Source organism: Planococcus citri, chromosome 2 (genome assembly GCF_950023065.1).
Source record: "Planococcus citri chromosome 2, ihPlaCitr1.1, whole genome shotgun sequence".
Classification (NCBI taxonomy): domain Eukaryota; kingdom Metazoa; phylum Arthropoda; class Insecta; order Hemiptera; family Pseudococcidae; genus Planococcus; species Planococcus citri.
In genome coordinates this window covers 82463261-82480155 of record NC_088678.1, presented here as the reverse complement: position 1 = coordinate 82480155, position 16895 = coordinate 82463261, and the positions used below count along the sequence as shown (strand labels likewise).

The following is a 16895-nucleotide window of genomic DNA, read 5'->3' as shown; positions in this document are numbered from 1 at the left end:
TTACGTAAATAAGTAAAAATTTGCATACAAAGTACTTACAAAAAAAATTATGTAGTACTTGAGACGAGCTAATTCTTGGCTGAAAAATTCATCTACAAATATATTTTTGACTTTTTCTTTTGACGTCATTCAAGTTTTTTTTTTTTTATTAATTCAACTCCTCTTTTTTTGTAAGATGCACTTATTTTTCTTTTAGACCTACATCCATAAGAAGTGAACAAACAGTATATAATTTTCATGCTTTATTCCGAAATTTCGGAATTAAAATAGCTGATTTTGGTTTTACCTGTACTTACCTAGTAATAGAAAATGTTTAAAGAATAGGAAGAACAAGGATGATGAAATAAAAACGGCGAATTTCCAATAAGAGCGAGAACAAAGAACCAGGGATGTTATGTTATCGGGTTATGTTATGTACCTTTGACGTTATTTTGGGAAATAACCATGAAAAAGGCAAACAATCACATAACTGTAACCTTTATTCCAAAATTTGATTAGATACCTTGACCAAAAAATATTCAGTGTAATACCAGTAACAATTTTTTTCAATAAGTTTCATTTTATTTCTACATAGGTATTTTCCTGTAAAAATTTCTTTGTTTTAGAAGTTTTTTTTTTCAAAAAATGTCGTTGAATAGGAAATTATGCCTTTTTCTTCACTTACTTGCGGACTTATCTGTTTTTTACAATGATATCTGATACCTAAATCGTTAAGAGATGAGAGATAATAAACGAACTGTTTAGATTCAATTCGTTCTTTATACATGTACATATTAAATTGAATTGTTCTATATTAAAGTAGATTATAATTCAGTTTATCTATAGGTATCCCACGAACATGGCCAATTTATCTATTTACTCCGTACGATAAATATTTTGATTTATTGCAGATGATGAAAGAACTTAATATTAGATTTAAATCGTTCTTGATGAGTGGAAATGTTGAAGTGAACGTTTAATAGTTCATTTAGTTGAACTACTATGAACGGTTCAGTTATTTTTTTTAGTCATGTTTTTAGGCGCAATACTTGTATGCTTGCCACTATTTTGCAAGTCAATGGGAAATTCGGCATCCCTTAACAACAAGTTGGATTCGAAAGACTCTGAATATTACTCCAAACTTAGCAGTCAGTATTACAACGACCTTAGCAGCCGGTATTACTATGACCTTAGCAGCAAGCATGCCTACAAATCTGACCTTAGCAGCCGGTATTACTACGACCTTAGCAGCAAGCATGCCTACAGATCTATCAGTAAACATTACTACAAAGTTAGCAGTAAGTTGGCTGCTGACATTATTACCATGAGTAGTTTGATTGACTATAGCTCTAAACAATTCCAATGCTGGATTATCGTACAAGAGTTGACATTTGAAATTGACGAGTATTATATAGATGCCCTGCCCGAAAACGAAAACTTCACTAAAATGGAACTTGATTTTGCCGGTCAGCATGCTGTTTTCCACAAAGATCAAGTGTCTACGGTCAATTCAATTCTCGAATTATATGGATTAGAGTATAATTCATCAAACTGTAAGATACAACCCAAATCCTCTCATACCCAGTCTCATGGTTCATATCCTGTAACTCCTACCAATGCTCACTCATCTACAAATTTCCTCGAAAGCAGCATTACAGCCGCAACACTCTCGAAACAAAAACTAAGCGACTACTCTCTAAAGTGGGTCTGGTTTTTATATACAGTAAGGAATGTGCCCGTACACCAAGATAAGAATTTATTGTTTTGGAAAAAACTGGTACAGACCTTTGAAGAATATGACTGCAACATTATCTGTTTTGCCGAAATTGTCGTCTCCATGATGTATGAAGCTAATTCGAAGCAACCCATTGCGTTTCCTCTCTCTGTATATACTTCCAGTCAGATTCATGCTAGAAACGCGCGAGACATTTACAAAAAGTGCTTAACACAGTACTACAATAGAGAGAACTCATCATCAACCAATAAAATGCACTTTTCTACTATCCAAGTGCAACAAGCGGAATATGTCCCACACGAAAGAGTGGTTACCCAAAATTAAGTATGCGACGCACCCCATTACGCCACAGTTCCATAATTATGATAATTCCAGCACCAGCAGAGTGTAGATCTGTTCAATCAATATGTGCTTTAGATGTTTCTTCAGCAGTAAACGCAATACAGATCACCTTCCTAAAAGCGCAACCTGGAAAGCCACAGAAGTAATTTATACCAGCGTGCGCGATGGATTCCTACAAAATCAAGTGTTTATGATCAATGCAATCCTCACAATTTATGGATTAACCTTTGATTCATCAAGCTGTAAAATACAACCCAAGTCTCATCATAGGTACTGGGTACCTATGATTAGACTTGGGTTGTGCTTTGCGGGTTGATGAATCAAACGTTAATCCATAAATGTTACTCAATCAAGCAGCATTATCAAGTCTACATGTAAAAAAAATCTAGAGAATATTTCCTGTCCCAAAAAAATAGAGTTACCCAAAATTAATGCAGTCCATCCGGCTACAGTTTCACTTGGTAATTCCAGTATAACTATAGTGGAGATCTCAATCAATAAGTTGAATAGTTATGGCCAAAATACTTATAATAAAATTGTGTATGAAATAGTCTTTAGCAAACAGAAAAATAAACCTTTCTTTTGTTGTAGGTAAGTTATTTTTAAGAACAAGGAGGTATTTTAGGGTGTCCACAAGTCTGGAAAACCTGGAAAAGTCAGGAAATTTTGGAATTTTCAGCATTTTTTACTCAAAAGTCAGGGAGTTTTGTGAAAGGTTACCTCAAACAGATCTTTCCATTTCTCATAATGAAAAAATTTACCTTCGCTTTGCTTAGGCAATTTCTTCGCAGGCTGCTTTTGTCAAAAATTGTCAAATTCTCAAAAGTCTTGCTTTTATTTTGAAAAAGTTGTTGAAGTCTTGCATTTCGTCAAATTTCCAAAATGTTTCGCTTTTTGGCTAAATATGGCTAAGAAGCCCTGCCTTTTACAGAAATTACTGCAGAAGTCTCGTTTTCTGTCAAAAACAGCAAAAAGTTTCGCTTTTAGCCTAAATTGTCAAGAATTTTCTCTCTTTTTTTGCGAAGAAATGCTAAAAATTGTGGAGTTTTTTGCATCCGAAAACTCTCACTTTCTTCCAATGATAGTTCTAATGTGACGTTTTTCGCCAGACAATGCCAAAAACCCGTTTCTTCAGGTGAAATTGTCAAAAGTCTCGTAATTATTGCCAAAAATCGCAAAAATCCTCAATTTTTGGCCCAAAATTGCCAAAAAATTCGTTTTTTTTTTATCAAAAAATTGCAAAATATTTGTGGTTCGACTTTTTTTTTTTGCAAAAACTGGGAAAAGGACTGTTTTAGCAATAATTTTCAAAATGTCCTGCTTTTTGCTGAAATTAAACACGTTTCTATCGAGTTTCATTTTTAGATTTTGATTAAAAACGAAAAGTTCTGGTTTTTTTGGTGATTTTTTTTCTGCATCAAGTAAAATGTATTGCTCATGTTTTGTCACTTTTTTGGTTACTTTTTGGATATTTTGTGAGCTTTTTAGGTTACTCGAGTCACTTTTTTCAGAAAAAATGAGTATGAGCTCATGGAATTCCAAAAAACTAAATCTTGATTAAATCCAAAAAATGTTGACATCAAAAAATTAATTTCTTTCTGAAGTCATTTTATTTTTCGAATTGTAAATTTTCAAAAGCTTTTGCCCTCGCTTTGCTCGGGCCATTTAACATGCTCTTTCACAACTTTAGAAAATAGAATAGTTGAACCGAAAAATTACAAAAATAAATTCAGACCAGAAAAATGCGAAATATTAATAAAATATGATTTTTTAAACAGAATTACTCCCTTTTTAAAAATCTTGATCCCATCGATTGAGCTCGAATTTTTAATGCATTCTTTTTTCACGGAGTGGCACCAAACTAAAGAGGAGGGGGGGTCTCACTAAAAAACAAAAAAAATTCCCACCAAGTTGAAATAAAGGCCAGGCCACCCTATTGAGCACATACATTCATGCTTGAAAAAAAGAGCACAACTGTAGACCTATCAAAGGTATTTGGCGCTCATGATGTTCGAATATATTTGACACCTCCCCCCCCCCCCTCCTACCCAACCTTGATCGCGTGTGTAATTCAGTTTTTGAAGGGTCTGGAAAATTGGAGAAATTGGTCTGGAAAACCTGAAAAAGGTAGGGAAAATCATTTCCAGAAATGAGTGGACTGCACCCTGCTAGAAAAAAGATCGAGTTTTTTTTATTCAAAATGACCATGTGGGTGAAATTTTTTTTCATGTTGAAAATCTATAGAGGAATAAAACAATGTTTTTTAAATTGCAAAAATGGGTATAATATGGACCCTTTTCAAAAAATTGCTAAAAATAGTTATTTTACAAAAATATATTATGTATTTGAATAAAAATTTGTTGTCTCTAATGGCTTTTAACTGGCTGAATTTGTGTTTAATTAATTTACATACAAGGGTCAATTTTATTTTCCCCTTAATAGGTAGGAATCCTATTTGTGTGATAAGGAATGGAGTTAGTGAAAGTTTGCGTGCAAAATAAATACAAAAAAATTAATCTATTGAGGCAACCAGTAATTAAAAACACCGCCCCCCCCTTCAAAAAAAATCTCGACTGAAAAAATTTACCCATATTTTTGACTTTTTCTTTTGAGAAATGGTGAAAAATCACGATTAGGATATTTTTAAAAGTATACCCCGAGGCTCATAGTACTTATTTTCATTCGCTCGAGCTGGTCTCGCTTCTCGGATTACGGTCCTAAATGGAGACATAGTGTTGTTGTTAGTATACTCGTTGAAACTAGTTTGCTTGTCTTTTTCCATTTTTTGTTGGTTTCTTTATAATTATGCGGGTCGTTTCTCGTTTTTATCCGTATAGTAAAGAGTCTCGAATTAGATACTGCTCGCTATTCGAGTGTAAAAATAATTACGTTTAGGTTTTCTTCTCGTTGATACATTCATGGGAAATTATCATCAATCGATTCAGTACACTTACAGAAGAAGAAATAGGAAGATTCTTTTTCCACGCCCGTATAGCTGACGACTGAGTTATTGAGTTTTTCATTTTTAGACCTATAGTTGGTGCGATGACGTTATAACGAGCTAATTGAACGAAGCCTATCTTCGACTTCGAGTCACACAATGTATCTATTTATAGATGCCTAAATCAGATAAAAAATTAACGAAATTTGTCCTAGTTAATCGTGAAACACTGAAACAGCGCCATCGGTGTAGAAATTACAATCAGTTGCGTAATTTATAACTAAGTAATCGGCAATCGACAAACGTAATGTTATCGTCGTTGCTCACATTCGCGTATTTACTCGAAACAATGAATGAATAATAATTTTCATTGTGCGTAGATAAGGTACAGTGGTACACGTATAGTCTAGCGCGGGAAATCACAATCAAACGATAAGCTCATCGTCAGAAGTGACGAAGTGTTTATTAATGATAAGATTCGAGCGAGCCCAGAGCCCACGTGGTTTATCTTGGTGACTCGACGAATTTCCCGTCATAAATGGAAATGAAAATTGAGAAATATGTCACAGAAGTGTGCGCAAGTTCAGTTATATAGTTGTAAATTTAGCTTTTATTTGAAAAAGCAAACTGAATATGGGTGATATAGTCCGGCATATGACAATAGGAGTAATTGCACCCCCCCCCCCGTCGATCCACCAGGAAAGCTTTTTTCTTAAAGGGGACATCCTAAGGAACAGTTTAAAGCAAACTTGCCCAAAAAAAAGTTGGCCTTACTTACAAAATGGCGGCCATTTTGATTGACAGGTCAGCCGAAATCGCAGATTTTGCGACTTGCACGAAATTTTTCAAACCTTACAAACGTAGATCGAAAGATCATGCAAAAATTTATCACCTGTCAAAATTTCAAGTGCTTAAGTGCGTTTTTCGATTTTTCGTGAATTTTTGAAAATCCAATTTGGGCCAAAAATGAGGGAAAAAATCAAAATGTTACCAAATTGACTGAGAAAGCTGAAATTTAGGATATACCCTATTTTCGACATGCCAAATCGATTGGAAAAGGTTTCAACCCGTTTCAAGCAGATCTGGAGCCTCCAGCAGATGTTTGAAACTCGAAATTCCCACAAAATTCCATCAAATTGGAGTTGTAAAGCTCAAATTTATTCAAAAAACTTGATTCAATACGCTACGAACTACTGCAGGTGAATTTCAAGTCGTTTTGGAGCCTCCAGCGACTTTTTGAAAATTCATTAAGCCCCCAGCAGATTTTTGAAACTTTAAATTTTCACAAAATTTCATCAAATGCAGATGAAAAGCGGAAATTTACTCTACACTCCGATTTTAACACCCTCTGAAGACGACTTCAGGTGGGTTCAAGTTATTCTAGAGCCTCCAGCGACTTTTTTGAAAATTACCGGAGCCTCCAGCAGATTTTTGAAACTTGAAATTTCCCCAAATTTTCATCAAACTGAGATGGAGAGTCGGAATTCATTCTGCAAACTAATTTCAATACGCTACGAAGTTGACTACTGGTGGATTTCAAGTCGTTTTGGAGCCTCCAGCGACTTTCTGAAAGATTTGTATGGCATGTTTTTGGAAAATTGAAATTTCCTAAAAGTAGCTGGAAGCTTCAAAACCATTTGAAACCACCATGTAGTCTGCGAAGTAAATTTCAGCTTGCCAACTCCATTTGATGAAATTTTGTAAAAATTTAAAGTTTCAAAAATCTACTGGAGGCTTCAGGAATTTTCAAAAAAGTCGCTGGAGGCTCTAAAATAACTTGAACCCACCTGAAGTCGTCTTCAGAGGGTGTTAAAATTGGAGTGTAGAGTAAATTTCAGCTTTCCATCCCCATTTGATGAAATTTTGTAAAAATTTAAAGTTTCAAAAATCTGCTGGAGGCTTCAGGAATTTTCGAAAAGTCACTGGAGGTTCCAAAACGATTTGAAATTCACCTGCAGTACTTCGTAGCGTATTGAAATTGGTTTTTAGAATAAATTTCAGATTTACTACGCCAATTTGATGGAATTTTGTGGGAAATTCGAGTTTCAAAAATCTGCTGGAGGCTCCAGAACTGCTCAAAACGGGTTTAAACCGTTTCCAATCGATTTGACATGTCGAAAATAGGGTACATCCCAAATTTCAGCTTTCTTGGTCAATTTGGTAACATTTTAATTTTTCCCCTCATTTTTGGCCTAAATTGCATTTTCAAAAATTCACCAAAAAGTGTAAAACGCACTTTAGCACTTGAAATTTTGACAGGTGATAAATTTTTGCATGATCTTTCGATCTACCTTTGTAAAGTTTGAAAAATTTGGTGCAAGTCCTATGTTGAAACGCAAAATCTGCGATTTCGGCTGACCCGTCAATCAAAATGGCCGCCATTTTGTAAGTAAGGTCAACTTTTTTTTGGGCAAGTTTGCTTTAAAATGTCCCTTAGGATGCCTCCTTTAAGAAAAAAGTTGTCCCGGAGGATCGACGGGTGGCGGGGGGGTGCAATTACTCCTATTGTCATTTGCCGGACTATGAGTTTGCTTCCAAAGAAACCTCTGCACGTGAGTTCTAGTTTAGATTTGAGCTGTTTTCCGCCCTTGATCTAGGGTTAAAGGACTCGCAGTATGGATTTTAGCTGCTAAAGCTGAAAATACACAAATTGGGAAATTTTTAAGATTACCTATAAAAAATTGGGATTTTTGTTTTCCTTTTTTTTGGGGAGGGGGCGGATTTAATTGCGCATTCGAAACTATGGGCAATATTTTGTATAAAGGTATACCAATTTTTTTGACTATGAGGTTCCACTTGAAGATCCATAAACACGAATAACTTCCTTAAAAATAATTAAACGCAACAATGAAGAAAAACAACGCTATAACCGACATGACATTACCTACCTACTCATATGGTTAAACTATTTAACCAAGCACTTGAAGACGAGTCGCCAAACGCAAGCAATACGACGACGACAACGAGAAAAACGTGACTAATAAAAAAAAAAAAAAAAAATGTTGCAGCATATTCTCCGCAATAATAATAATACGCCGAGTACACAAAATGGCAAATTCTTTTCTCGATCCGATTAACTCGATCGGGTTCGTATTTCAAATCGAACGGAAACTGTCGTTGTAACCTTTGGACTGGTTCCAGAAAGCTGGCATTTCTACATTCTTGTCGTCGTGTACACTAATTAAAGGTCCACTATAAATACTCGTACACGATGAGATGAGATGAGCTGAAAAAAACTGCCAATACACACGCGAGCTCATCGGATGACTAAGCACGATGGCAGCTTCGCGCCAAACACTCCGAAGCCACCTTAAACCAGTTTCGAAATTTTTTTCTACCGCGATTTTCATTTTATTTGTTTATTTTGAGGGGCTAAAATAATATAGGTAGAGATGTATGGTGAGAATGGGGGGGGGGGGGGGTGAAGTGTTGACGATATAGTAGCATAATATTATGTGTGCACTGCATACTAGTGTGTAGTGTGTACGTAAATATGTAGATATTCGAGTCTAGGAAAGAGATGCAGACGCAGACCCGCAGTCGCGCGAGTACATCCACTACATAGACATACCCAATACCCATTGCCAGATACATAGGGTCAACAACATCTGCGAGTTTGTCGAGCGAGACTCGCAGCACAGAACTCGGCACCTAAATTGGGATGCGGCTGTCATGCCTCTTGTCTTGTTACAGCTGCGCTTGGTTAGCTGCAAGCTGCATTAATGCTTCTGGGTACAATGTATTCGTACATTCGTAATTCGTATACAATGTACGCTACGCTACTACCATTGCCATCGTAGGTAAGGTAGGCAATAACATTGTACAAGGTACGAGTACTCATACTCGTATAGTCAGTCGAGTTGACGTTCAGCTGGCCTTCGTCAACTTGCACGTACCTCTAACTACTACCGACTGACGAGTATACCTATAGGTAACTAGTTAACTATGTACCCATGTACGTATTAATGTGTACATTGTATGTGCATAGAAAAATGAAATGAAGTATCGCTTCGATGAGTTCGCATTGCGATGAATTAGAACATCGCAGTGTTATGTATTGTAACTGCAGGGAATGAACTGTAGGTACAAAATACATAACACAGAGCATATTACGTACCTACATGACAGAGGATTTTTCCTCGTTTACCATATTCAGGTATCTAGATTGGGGACCCTGGCTGTTTTAAGCTTTTTTTGGTCCTCTACAATTTCTAGAAGCGACGTTTGACCGTTTCTAAATCTACGAGAGTTACAATACTCACATTTGACATTAGTAGATACATATTTGGATTTCGCTCCAAAGTGACAGAAAACCAATTTGAACAGCTAATATTGAAACGAATTAATCCAATTTAATAGTCCGGCATATGACAATAGGATTCATTGCACCCTCCCCCCCTCGCCACGCCGATCATCCAGGACAACTTTTTTCTTAAAGGGGACATCCTAAGGAACATTTTAAAGCAAACTTGCTCGAAAAAAAGTTGGCCTTACTGACAAAATGGCGGCCATTTTGATTGACAGGTCAGCCGAAATCGCAAATTTTGCGTTTCAACATAGGACTTGCACGAAAATTTTCAAACCTTACAACGGTAGATCGAAAGATCATGCAAAAATTTATCACCTGAAAAATTTCAAGTGCTAAAGTGCGTTTTTCGATTTTTGGTGAATTTTTGAAAATCCAATTCAGGCCAAAAATGAGGGAAAAAATCAAAATTTTACCAAATTGACCGAGAAAGCTGAAATTTGGGATATACCCTATTTTCGACATGCCAAATCGATTGGAAACGGGTTCAACACGTTTTGAGCAGTTCTGGAGCCTTCAGCAGATTTTTTAAGCTCGAAATTCCCACAAAATCCATCAAATTGGAATTGTAAAGCTGAAATTTATTCTAAAAATTAATTTCAATACGCTACGAAGTACTGCAGGTGAATTTCAAGTCATTTTGGAGCCTCCAGCGACTTTTTGAAAATTCCTGAATCCCCCAGCAGATTTTTGAAACTTTAAATTCCCACAAAATTTCATCAAATGGAGATGGAAAGCTGAATTTTACTCTACACTCCAATTTTAACACTCTCTGAAGACGACTTCAGGTGGGTTCAAGTCTTTTTAGAGCCTCCAACGACTTTTTTGAGAGTTACTGGAGCTGCCAGTAGATTTTTGAAACTTGAAATTCCCGCAACATTAATTTATCAAATGGAGTTGGCAAGCTGAAATTTACTTCGCAGACTACATGGTAGTTTCTAATGGTTTTGAAGCTTCCAGCTACTTTTAGGAAATTCCAATTTTCCAAAAAAACGCCATACAACGTTTCAAAAAGTCGCTGGAGGCTCCAAAACGACTTGAAATCTACCAGCTGTCAACTTCGTAGCGTATTGAAATTAGTTTGCAGAATGAATTTCGACTTTCGATCTCAGTTTGATGAAATTTTGGGGAAATTTCAAGTTTCAACAATCTACTGGAGGTTCCAGTAATTTTCAAAAAAGTCGCTGGTGGCTCTAAAATGACTTGAACTCACCTGAAGTCGTCTTCAGAGGGTGTTAAAATTGGAGTGTAGAGTAAATTTCAGCTTTCCATCTCCATTTTATGAAATTTTGTGAAAATATAAAGTTTCAAAAATCTGCTGGAGGATTCAAGGATTTTCAAAAAGTCGCTGGAGGATCCAAAATTACTTGAAATTCACCTTGCAGTACTTCGTAGCGTATTGAAATTAGTTTTTGGAATAAATTTCAGCTTTAGAACTCCAATTTGATGGAATTTTGTGGGAATTTCGAGTTTCAAAAATCTGCTGGAGGCTCCAGAACTGCTCAAAACGGGTTGAAACCATTTCCAATCGATTTGGCATGTCAAAAATAGGGTATCTCCCAAATTTCAGCTTTCTTGGCCAATTTGGTAAAATTTTGGTTTTTCCCTTATTTTTGGCCTAAATTGAATTTTCAAAAATTCACCAAAAATCGAAAAATGCACTGTAGCACTCGAAATTTTGACAGGTGATAAATGTTTGCATGATCTTTGAATCTACCTTTGTAAGGTTTGAAAAATTTCGTGCAAGTCCTATATGTAGAAGTGCAAAATCTGCTATTTCGGCTGACCTGTCAATCACAATGGCCGCCATTTTGTAAGTAAAGCCAACTTTTTTTTGGGCAAGTTTGCTTTAAAATGTTCCTTAGGGTGTCTCCTTTAAGAAAAATGTCTCGGTGGATGAGGGGGGGGGGTGCAATTACTCCTATTGTCATAGGCCGGGCTATAATCAGAGGGTAGGTGGGTACTATAGAGCTCAGTTTGAATTTCTTCACAATGATATTTAAACAAAGGTAGGTACATCAATTTCTACAGAGGTCTCGGATGATTTTTTTTTTCTGAAAAGGAGCAGCTCTTGAAAATTGACCTCAATTTGAATTTTTTTGGTAATTTTTTATTCACAGAGCTCATGATTACAATCCTTGCCAACTTCAATAGATGAGCATTTTGACAACCTTTTGAACACGTTTTCTAGGGTAAAATTTGACGCTCAACATTTTGTGTTCTATACATTTTTCGCATATTTTGCATAATTTGCCAAAAAAAAAACACGTGAAAAACGCATATTTTTCTGGGTTTTTTGCAAATATGAGCCTTTTGCAGACAAAATTTCAATTTTATGGATTGGTAGGAAGAAAGTACTTTGTAAATAGACACGTTTTGACGAAAACAGTTGTGGTGCCCAAGCCCAACCCTTCAATTCGGAGCTGGGGCGGTTCAAAGTTTTCTTTTGTCAATTTTACCCCCACCCCTGCGATAAAATTTTTTGAAAAAAATCATGTTGAAAGGCCCACTGTTCCCCTACACATTTTCTCCCAACTACTCATGGATACAGAATTTTTCTCGCAAAAAATGCGTTGTTTGGCTATACTGACCACGGGGGTGGGTTGGGGGAAATTTCGCTCGAAAAATGTTATTGGAGGTACCCAACAATAATCCAATTTTCCAAATCTGGGAACAGGGCCATTTCACCTAAGTATCATTACCTGGGAATACCCTTTGAGGGAAATACCATTAAAATCAATGAAAATGGCTAGAAAATAAGTAAATTTTATACTACGTTTTATGGAAATGGGGGGGGGGCGGGATATCATTTAAAAAAGTCGAATCAGCAGTAGATCTGGGAAGTCGAGTAAAAAAAAACTATAGGTAGAGGTACATAATATGAGTACCTATACGATACATAAAATAGGTACTTACTTCATTCCAAAACGCATTGATGAAAAACGTGCTGCAAATAAAACGCTTACTTAGCTTACACCTCTGAAGTTGAGAAACTTTTCTCCAACATTTTGAAAAATGAAAATATTATTTTATAAACTTAAGTTATAAATAAAAAATTAGAGTGGCAATAAATAAACACTGGGCGAATAAATAAATAAATAAATAAATAAATAAATAAATGAATAAATAGTCACAAAATAACGTTGAAAAAGAAGTAGGATGAAAAGTCAATTATAAACTCCATACTGGGTAAGGACAGCCATACCTGGGGTCAAGTTGAGGCATTATGAAAGTTTGGTTGTATTCGTTAGTTAGATCGACTTTACTGAGTAACGGATCAGCAGGATCTAGGCACCTGCGTAGTACGTTAAGATAATAGAAGTCCTCAGGAGTGTAGTTCCAGTGATTACGATGAATCAATAAAAACTCGCGGAATGATACCGGAATATGAGCAATCCTTGCCGCACAGTACTCTCGAACAGCCGAGGTTTCCACGTTAGTTCTGTCGTTTGGCCTTGGGTGCATGTAACGGTTGAACAAGTGGTAAGACCCTTCAAGGGTCGCGGAAAACGCCACCACATGCAAATCGTAGGATTCGTCGTTCAAAAGTGACCTAATATTCCGGGCAATGGATGATTTTTTAAAGGATATGAATCGCCAAATGTTCTGCGCGTTTGACACAGCCTTTTTAAAGTCGTTTCCTCCTTCCGGAAATTGAGTTAAACGTTTGACGATCCGCTTGAAAAAATCATCATGACCCTTTGCATATAGTTCTTTAAAATATTCCTTCCTAAGAAACAGAGGACTGGTCACAAATTTTTTGACGTCAGTAAAAAACCGAAGTTGTGATCTTCTTCCGTCACTAATCGCGCATTGGAATCCACCATATTCCTGTGGAGATTTAGGTTACGTTAATCGAATGTAATCAAGTACATATGTAGGTACATACTTGTAGGAAGTATAAAATTTCAAAAAGAAAAAAAATCATCGTGCAACGAATGAAGACCACCTTTATTTCATTATTAAATTACCGTAATATGCACTAAGTAATATTTTTCATATTAATATGTAGGTACATACTTACCAATTCCACCTGATAACATTCGTGTTCTCTCAATCTTCTTAATCTTCGTTTAGCTTTTCTTTTTTGTGCTAGTAAAGTTCTAACCCTTGCCACCAATGCCACCATTTCTTGTTTAAGCTTATTCAATTCGGGACGAAGGTGTTCAGGAAAGTTTGATACCCTTGCGTCAAACACATCAGCAAGATCTGTACCAATAAAATATACTTAATTCATCATTGTATAAAATTATGTATTACGCATGATACAGAAATTTATGCACGTATATCAATAAATCTTGATGAACTTACTGCTATCATCTCCTTCGCAATAATCTATTATTAAGCTAAATACAAACAAAACTATTACTCTTTTGATCATTGTTGTACCTGTACCTATACGCGTACATACAGTAGAAGCAGAGGTACATATCTACATACTAATCTGCACCAACAAATATAGAGTGGAGTAAATATTGAAACATTTATACCAACTTGATAACCAACAGAAATTAAAGATACTTGAAAAACCAAAGTAGCATTTTCTTCTTGATCATTGTAGATAAGAAGAATAATAAAAAACTGATCAAAATTATTAAAATGATTTTAAAAAAAATAATCTGTAATCTGTACCTCGATATGCGATTAAAAGACCGATGAAAAATGTGAACGTCCAAGTATTACCTAATACCTACCTACCTAATGCTACAAAATGAAGGAAAAAACAGCTTTAAATCTAAACCATTTTTAAGAAGTAATGAGATGATCCATCAAACTATTAGGTACATGCTTCGCCGTTACCAAAACAACTGCATAGGTTACCTATACCTACCTGTACCTACCCCCTTTCTTCATTTTTAGAGTTTTATCACTTTTCTTCTTCAGATCAACACATAACCAATCAGCGAACAGTATTTCTGATAAGCCAATCAGCGATCGTCGATCAGTGTTTATAAATGCTTAGCAATATTATTTTGGCGCCAAATTTGAAAAAGTATAACCAGCAGAGTTGTTTACTTTTGGGATGATTGAAAATTTTAGCACTGTATGCATCAGAAATTTCTACGCAATTTTTAAATGGCAATAAATTTATGAAATTTTCAGTTTATAGCCAGTCAACAAACTGTATTTTGCAGGCATCTCAATTGGTCCTTTTTATAAGGAACTTGTTCTTTTTTTTTCAATCATGGTCCTTAAAAGTCCTTTTTTCTCAGAAAGTCCTTTTCAGGTCCTTATTTTTATGATTTTCCCTCGCCTTGAAAGAAATATAATTGTACCTACCTAAAAAAAAAGAAAAAATTGCGTACAAGTTGAAAAAAAATGCAGTAAGTAAAATTGTGATTTTTTTTTTTATTTCATTAATTTTTTTCTATTTTTATAATCCAATCGGAATTGATACTTACTTAGTGAAAATGAAAAATATATTTTCAACGTTGAATACGTTGGAACCCTTTCTTTTTTACAAATTAGACTGATGAATTTTCAAAAACTTTCGCCCTCGCTTTTTTTAGGTTATTTTAAGTACTCGAAAGTTAGATTTTTGTACGACTTGACTTTCAGAATTATCAAAGATGGTCAAAAAAGTGGATTTTCTCATAAAAATAACGTTGTTTTACTTCTCGAATCCCAACTCACGTTTTCCAAAGCTTCTGCCTCGCTTTGCTCCGGTCAATTTTATTTTCTATTCTAGAATTTAAATTTCTGAAAAATTATTGTTCCGATTTGAAAAAATGTCACTGCTGAGAAAAATGAATTTTTTACATAAAATGTGATCTTACGAGGAAACCTCTTGAGGTGTCACACTCCGATTTGAACGGGACCGCGATTTTGGAAAGAGCATAGTCTAAAACCCCCAAAACCAAATTTTCAGCTGCGGCCAAGTTCATTTTACGATTTTTGGCGAATTTTTGAAAATTCAAAATTGACTGTTTTTGGCGATTTATGCTTTTTTTTAAAAAGTATGTACTTGATCAATAAAAATGGTCACAATAAGTCCCAAAACTAATATTAATTACCCAAATCCAAATTTTACCATTTCCAGCCATTCTGGAGCCTCCAGTGCGATTTTTCAATTTCTCCAGAATTTTGAATTTGCTCCAGAAGGCGTGAATATGAAGTTGGGCAGCTAAAAATAGAATTGTGTGTTATACTCGACCTGTTTAACGAATTTATCCACATTTGAGCCGACTCTGGAGCGGACACCTCAAGAGTGGTTTTTTGACCAGCTTTTTTTCAAAATAAAAATATTCAAAAAATCAAAAGATGGCCGTTTGTGAGGAAATTTTTGAAATTTGCGCGAATCGCTGTATTTTTTCAAGAATTAATTCGCCGGAGCGCAAATTCTACCGTTTCCAGCCGTTTTGGAGCGAGAGTGACACCTCAAAAAAATCACTTTTGAGGTGTCACTCTCAAAATTGGCTCAAATGTAGATAAACTCGTTAAACAGGTCGAGTGTAACACACAACTCGATTTTTATCTACCCAACTTCATATTCACGCCTTCTGTAGCAAATTCAAAATTCTTGAGAAATTGAAAAATCGCGCTGGAGGCTCCAGAATGGCTGGAAATGGTGAAATTTGGATTTGGGCGGTTAGTTTTGGACAAAATACAGCGATTCGCGTGAATTTCAAAAATTTCCACCCAAACGGGAAACTTTTGATTTTTTGGATTTTTCAATATTGAAAAAAGCTGGTCAAAATAGCCACTTTTGAGGTGTCACTCTCAAAATCGGCTGAAATGTGGATAAACTGGTTAAACAGGTCGAGTGTAATATACAACTCGATTTTTAGCTGCCCAACTTCATATTCACGCCTTCTGGAGCAAATTCAAAATTCTGGAGAAATTGAAAAATCGCACTGGAGGCTCCAGAATGGCTGGAAATGGTGAAATTTGGATTTGGGTAATTAATATTAGTTTTGGGACTTATTGTGACCATTTATTGATCAAGTACATACTTTTAAAAAAAATCATAAATCGCCAAAAACAGTCAATTTCGAATTTTCAAACATTCGTCGGTTCTAAAAATCGAAAAATGAACTTGGGCAGCTGAAAATTTGGTTTTGGAGATTTTAGACTATGCTCTTTCGAAAAATCGCGGTCCCCTTCAAATCGGAGTGTGACACCTCAAGAGGTTCCTTTGTAAGTATAATACGTAATTTAACATTGTAAAATATGTAGGTAAGGGTGGAAAGAATTATATTTGTAGAAGTTGTACCTTATTTTTAAAAAAAATTAAAAGTAGGTGCTAAAATTAAAGTTGAGCTTTTGAAATAAAAACTAAGAGAAGGTAATTATATATGTAAGGTATATGTAGGCCTACGTAAAATCAATATTGAAAAATTAGTGAAAAATAAGTTTATTTTATAAAATTTGTAACTCGTTAATTTGCAATGATTTTAATGCCTTTCGTTGTGTTTTCTTTACTTTTTCAAGCAAATTTTCTCACTTTTCGCTAACATTTTATTAGTTTTCGCCAATTTTCAGTTATTTTGTGGTTTATTCTTCGTTCATTTGAAGTCACTTCAACTCGTTTTCAACTCCTTTGAATGTAATTTTGGCCAAATTTATCTGTATAATTTTCATCGAACGTTTTT

At 35.3% G+C, this 16895-nt stretch overlaps 1 protein-coding gene and 1 long non-coding RNA gene across 2 annotated transcripts in view; one reads left to right on the top strand and one right to left on the bottom strand.

Annotated features, from left to right (window-relative positions):
- The window catches only part of LOC135838067 (uncharacterized), a 131255-nt gene that overhangs the window by 91947 nt on the left and 22413 nt on the right, over nucleotides 1-16895 (top strand). The window lies entirely within an intron of this gene.
- LOC135838061 (uncharacterized) lies at nucleotides 12349-14101 on the bottom strand. The gene is made up of 3 exons (XM_065353594.1): nucleotides 13615-14101; nucleotides 13328-13512; nucleotides 12349-13134 (listed from the first exon to the last, which is right to left on the bottom strand). The coding sequence occupies exons 1-3, from the start codon at nucleotides 13682-13684 to the stop codon at nucleotides 12475-12477; spliced, it is 915 nt and encodes a 304-aa protein (XP_065209666.1). The 5' UTR covers nucleotides 13685-14101; the 3' UTR covers nucleotides 12349-12474.

What these genes read in the sequence shown, in the direction of transcription:
- LOC135838061 (XM_065353594.1), bottom strand. Translation starts at nt 13,684, where the DNA reads ATGATCAAAAGAGTAATAGTTTTGTTTGTATTTAGCTTAATAATAGAT. An exon ending in TTGCGAAGGAGATGATAGCA is followed by an intron (nt 13,513 to 13,614) that starts GTAAGTTCATCA and finishes TTATTGGTACAG; the next exon opens with ATCTTGCTGATGTGTTTGAC. An exon ending in AATGTTATCAGGTGGAATTG is followed by an intron (nt 13,135 to 13,327) that starts GTAAGTATGTAC and finishes AAATCTCCACAG; the next exon opens with GAATATGGTGGATTCCAATG.